We start from the raw sequence: 6,307 nt of genomic DNA, 5'->3' as shown, positions 1-6,307 counted from the left end.
TTTAAATACAGGCAATTGGTTGATGAAAAATTTATTAAAATTAAGATACAATTTATACAAAACGAAATTCACTTTAAAGAAAGGCTTTCTACAATACAAAACTTAATGATTAAACTTATAATAATAACCATCATGATCACTGCATGAACAGTGTGTCGAACATGACGATGTGATCAGATCAGAAACACAGAGACGACTGAGTGCCAATGCTGGTTTATTGTTTTTATTACAAAAATAAAATACAAATGACTATAGACAAAGCAGACGTCTTACTAAATAACGCGTCAGTAGAAACGCCACACGGCTGTCAGTGCTGCAATTACAAATCAAACACGCCTGTAGGTCTGAGCATCTTCATCATCATCATCATCATCATCTGACGGATGCTCAGATGTAGGTCACACACATCAGCTCCACTATTATAAACGAGTATGAAGTCAAAACAGCTCAACGTGCTTTACAGAAGAGCTGGCGCTGTGATTTGGCTCGATATTAAACGTCACTTATTATTAAACACACATTTGAACAAAAGAAATCATCTGACGCCTCAGATTTCACCATTCCTGGATGAGTCCGTCTGAAACAGAGGCGTTCACGAACAACAGACAGGTTATTGAGTTAGTACACAAACTAAGAAACCACAAACAAGCGTCGCGGGCGGACAGCAGTGAGATCAGTCTCTGGGTGAAGCCTTCGCTGGGTCACATGAGCGCTGTTACTGACGAGTCCTCGTGTTTTGCATAGCCTAGTTAGTTAATCTGGTTCTCCAGTGGGAAAAAGGCACAGAATCTGTAAACTTTGCAGGAAATGCGTTGGAGAAATGCGAGGACGACAGCGTCCCTCAGTGCAACACACAGGGTTCAGAGGGATGATGGGAAAACAAGCGTGAGAACAACAGCAAACATTCAGAAACAACATGATATTGATTTTAGCCCTTAATGCAGGTAAACGTCCTCGATTCAGAACCGTCATGCAACTATCAGCCGAGGCTCTACGACACGCAGCTTCACGTTTGTGCTTTACAAATAAACTAGATCATAACGCTGAGGCAGCGTCATGTGACGCTGCTGATGTCATTCACACACACACACACACACACACACACACACACACACACACACACACACACACAGGTCTACAGTAGCAGTGCGAGATGGGAAAGGCCACAGTCTTCCAGACACACACGTATGAGACGATCAGCTGACTGTGTTGATCTGCTCTCTCAGCGCTCATGGGATTTTCAGGCAAACAAACACATGAAAACACACACGCCCTTTACACTCTCTGTGTGTGTGTGTGTGTGTGTGTGTGTGTGTGTGTGTGTGTCGCTCTGGGACGCAGTCATGGTGAGAAACGAGCAGTGGCTCAGTCGAAGAAAGCGTGAGGGATGCTGGGAAACAGAAGCTCAGAGTCTCTCTCACACAAGGCGCTCGGGTTCTAGTTCTGGTTCTGGTTCTGCTGGATCTCTCCCAGCGCTGGAACAGCACCCGGCCGCCCCCTGACACCCCTCGGCCTCCTCCGGGCCCTGGTCCAGCCGGCACACACACACCTCGATGCCCGAGTCCCCGGTCACATGCCGGCGCCGGCTGTTCTCCTGGTCCGGAACCGGTGCGGGCGGGTCCCGTGGGTTCTGATGGTTCTGCGGGTCCACGGACTCTGAGTACGGTGGAGGAGGTGTCGGAGGATGAGCCAGAACCTCCTCATAGTCCGGCAGCTTACAGTCCGTCCACAAGCCTGGAGAAACACACACACACACACACACACACACACACTCGGATCAGAGGATCTGAGGCCCGATACATGATGATGTCACACTACTTCATTTACAGATGGAAAAAAACACATTCTATTTATTTCAAATAATATTTACTAATATAAAATATAGGGCTGCAATAACTAACCGATAAATGAAAATCATCGACAACGAATGTCATCGATTAGTTGCGGAAAACTTCCGCCAGTTGCATCAAATTACAGCAGTGAATAACTCATTTCTATGGACAAAATGCATCTGAAAACAGTGGAGGTGCTGTGGGACCGGTGAGAGATCCAAGCTGCCCAAATCAGCTATCCAATCAGAACTCTTTTAAGTTTCAGAATAATGCACAAGCGTAGTTTAACATGGCTTGCCTGTGACAGATGCATGCGTTTAATGTGGGATATGTTTCCTCGGCTTTCAAAAAGGGTTTTCGACTTTCATTTTTTTGGGTTATACCCTCACCTGTAAGTGTAACAGATTCAGTGTTACACCTGTAAGCGTTACAGATTCAGTGTTACACCTGTAAGCGTTACAGGTTCAGTGTTACACCTGTAAGCGTTACAGGTTCAGTGTTACACCTGTAAGCGTAACAGGATCAGTGTTACACCTGTAAGCGTAACAGGATCAGTGTTACACCTGTAAGCGTAACAGGATCAGTGTTACACCTGTAAGCGTTACAGGTTCAGTGTTACACCTGTAAGCGTTACAGGTTCAGTGTTACACCTGTAAGCGTTACAGGTTCAGTGTTACACCTGTAAGCGTTACAGGTTCAGTGTTACACCTGTAAGCGTAACAGGATCAGTGTTACACCTGTAAGCGTAACAGGATCAGTGTTACACCTGTAAGCGTTACAGGTTCAGTGTTACACCTGTAAGCGTTACAGGATCAGTGTTACACCTGTAAGCGTTACAGGTTCAGTGTTACACCTGTAAGCGTTACAGGTTCAGTGTTACACCTGTAAGCGTTACGGATTCAGTGTTACACCTGTAAGCGTTACAGGTTCAGTGTTACACCTGTAAGTGTTACGGATTCAGTGTTACACCTGTAAGCGTTACGGATTCAGTGTTACACCTGTAAGCGTTACGGATTCAGTGTTACACCCCACTTTGCATGAACGGAACGCTCGTCCTGACAGTCTGCGCTAGACTTCACACTTCACTGACGGGTCACATTACAGAGGAACACCATTAAGATTCAGCGGGAAAATTTTCATTTTGCTGAAATATCTGTTGTTGGACGTTAAATTTATGAAAGTCAACATTCAAGTATTTTATGAGAGTGGATCCTGAAAAGGGATAACTGCATATCACTGAAGACGTTTCTAACATTTACAGGATAAAGAGATGACAGTGTCAGGTTAGTGTGTCCAGAGTGAGTGTGTGTGTTCCTGCAGTGTTCCTCTTATCTGTTGACACTGAGTTTGTGCTTTTATTTTTCTTTGTCTTCATTTCTAATGTAGGGATTTAAACTGTCATTTTGCTCTATAGCTCTTTTGTTCATAGCACAGATATATCCACTGTGAGCATCCAGTTGGCAAATTAGTTTGAAGGACAGCTTTTGCCAGGACGTGGAATAGTGTGTTTTGTCAAAAAAAAAGGCATTTTTAATCCGATTAATCGAAGAAATGAAGTGTGTGTGAGATGTGTGTGTGTGTGTGAGACGGCTGTGAGTGTGTGACGGGTGTGTGTGAGACTCACGCAGGTTGAGAGGAGCAGGGGTGATGAAGGAACTCGACGCCCCCTGATACGCCATCAGGCTGATCTCTCGCTGTGTGACGGTGTGTGTGTGACGGGGGTGTGTGTGTGTGTGTGTGTGTGTGTGTGTGAGACTCACGCAGGTTGAGAGGAGCAGGGGTGATGAAGGAACTCGATGCCCCCTGATGCCCCCTGATACGCCATCAGGCTGATCTCTCGCTGAGTGACGGTGTGTGTGCGACGGGTGTGTGTGTGAGACTCACGCAGGTTGAGAGGAGCAGGGGTGATGAAGGAACTCGATGCCCCCTGATACGCCATCAGGCTGATCTCTCTCTGTCTCTGCTCCTGCTGGAGTCGCATCTTCACCCGCCGGTGTCTGTACGCGCAGCAGCAGCTCAGCATGATGATGAGGGTCCAGACCAGCCAGAACCCTAAACACACACACACGACTGAAATCACATCTCACATCATACACATAGCTACATTATGAGAAGAATGGCATCTACGCTAATGTTGGTCTTTCTGCTTATTCCGAGGTTTACTGTAATCAACTGGATCCAAATCAGATCTTGCAACTTTGTTGCATTATTTTCCTGTTATCTCTGTAAAGCTGCTTTGAAACAATATGTATTGTAAAAAGGCCTATATAAATAAAGGTGACTTGACTTGATACACGCACACACACACATCATCATCATCATCATCAGTGCAGTGGATGACGGGATCAGTGTGTATCTGTCAAATGCTGCTCATCAACATCACCAATGATTTCAAACATGTCATGTTCATGATCTCGTGTGATTGAGAAACTTCATGGAATATTTGAACTTTTAAAAATCATTTTTCACATGGCCATTCAAAATTAACAACTGAGACAAAAAGGTGGTAAAACACGTGATCAGTCACATCATCCGTAAGATTACTCTCAGATACAGGCTTTGACATGAAACCTTGGAGTTAATGTCTATTAGAAGAACTGACAGATACACTGAGAAAACCTGTGAGTGTGTGTGTGTGTGTGTGTGTGTGTGTGTGTGTGTGTGTGTGTAACAGATGAATCTGCAGGTGTGTATGTGTGTATAACTCACACCACAGCTCGTAATAATAAGTGCAACACTCGGTCTCCCCGCAGCAGTAGCCCATCTCACAGCGGTACTGTTCATTGTTCACGCCGAAACAAAACTCCTTCCCCTGCAAACAAACACAAGCATTCAGCAACACACACACACACACGACATCTGAAGTTTACATCAGTGTTGGAGTCTGACAGAAAACACTCAAGAGTCTCATACTTCAGGCCCAGTACAAACACAAATTCACCATTTGAAAGCCAGATGACTTGATTTGTGTCAAACGTTCAACTATTGTGCTCAAGATAAAGCTGAAATAAACGAGTCAATAAATACATATGAACCATTCTATATAAAAATAATAATATGGATACAAATTTGCCCGAATATTGTGTAAACAGGAAACACCACAGTCGGTCTTTTTATTGATTTTCTGGATCATTTACACAATAACCTTTGAAAACAACCAGTACAAGCCAAACCCCGAACCTCACAAACAGACAAACACCCTACAAAACCGCAAACACTACAGACAAAACGATCAATAAGCTTGTATCTATTCATATCATCTTCTCAAATGTCTATGATTTCAACATGTAAAACATTTATGTCGATTCTTAATACCCGGTAAGAAGCAGGATCGCGAACATTATGTTTCGGTAACCGTGTTTTATGGCTTTGTTTCAGTTGTTTATCGAGGCCTCCACATTCGCGAATCCCCGAGCTCGAGTTCAAGCACTCCCCGCCTCAGAGGCCCTGCCGCCGGCTTACCTGAACTAAACACGCCGCTGCGCAGAGAAGCCCCACGGCGGAGCACAGCGTCTTCTGCGGCATCTTTCTGCGCGTTTCTTTCCAAACTCCAGCTAATCATAAGTTAATCATAAATCTTCAGATGAACAGACGCGCATCATGTCTGTGTGATGAATGTGATGATCCACAGAGGGCAGCAGCATCACAATCACAGCAATAACACACACACACACACACACACACACACACACACACACACACACACACACACACACACACACACACACACACACACACACACACACACACACACACACACACACACAGTGTCGCTGCATTTATCGGCCTATTAAATTAACATTTGTATCATATTATACGCTACCCGATACACTATTGTGCGTATAACATTTATTCATGTTGAATGTTATTCCTCACTTTGGCAAATCACATCAATGACACATTTCAAAACAACAATGCTAATGAATTGATAATTTTTTTTACGTTTTTATGAGATTTTTATATATTTGCATATTGTCAATGTCATATTTGAAATGTAACGGATGCGCACGCGGAATCAGAACATGACGTCAACAGGATGACATCAGATGCGCGTTCTGCGAGACAGAGGGAGCGCGCAGTGAGAAATAGTGAGTACCTACCTCCGCCGGTATCACTCACACACACACACACACACACACACACACACACACACACACACACACACACACACACACACACACACACACACACACACACACACACACACATCTCATCTCATTCATATATTTGGAGAACATATATCGCTTTGGGTCCTTTCGCTAGTTTTTAAATGTTTCCTAGCGGTTTGTGTCCATTAGGAAACTCACTGTGAAGAGACGCATTAACTCTTTATAGAACAGTTTGTTATAACAGATCATTAGAAAACTGCTTGTTATTTTTAAAAACTGTAATAAGGCATGACGTATACTTGTCTTCTCAGTGAGCAACAGAAGAGCCTCAGCTGAAGTCATGTGGTGCTTCTTCATTTTTCTCAT

At 44.1% G+C, this 6,307-nt stretch overlaps 1 protein-coding gene across 1 annotated transcript; it reads right to left on the bottom strand.

Moving 5' to 3' along the window:
- Positions 1–197: 197 nt before the first annotated feature.
- Positions 198–5,525, bottom strand: wbp1 (WW domain binding protein 1). The gene is made up of 4 exons (XM_082169819.1): positions 5,295–5,525; positions 4,542–4,644; positions 3,717–3,884; positions 198–1,734 (listed from the first exon to the last, which is right to left on the bottom strand). The coding sequence occupies exons 1-4, from the start codon at positions 5,355–5,357 to the stop codon at positions 1,418–1,420; spliced, it is 651 nt and encodes a 216-aa protein (XP_082025945.1). The 5' UTR covers positions 5,358–5,525; the 3' UTR covers positions 198–1,417.
- Between the last annotated feature and the right edge of the window lie 782 nt (positions 5,526–6,307).

The sequence above is a fragment of the Leuciscus leuciscus genome, assembly GCF_965113295.1.
Source record: "Leuciscus leuciscus genome assembly, chromosome: 5".
Classification (NCBI taxonomy): Eukaryota; Metazoa; Chordata; class Actinopteri; order Cypriniformes; family Leuciscidae; genus Leuciscus; species Leuciscus leuciscus.
Note: the sequence above shows the minus strand (reverse complement) of the source record. Positions and strands in the feature narration are given on the sequence as shown.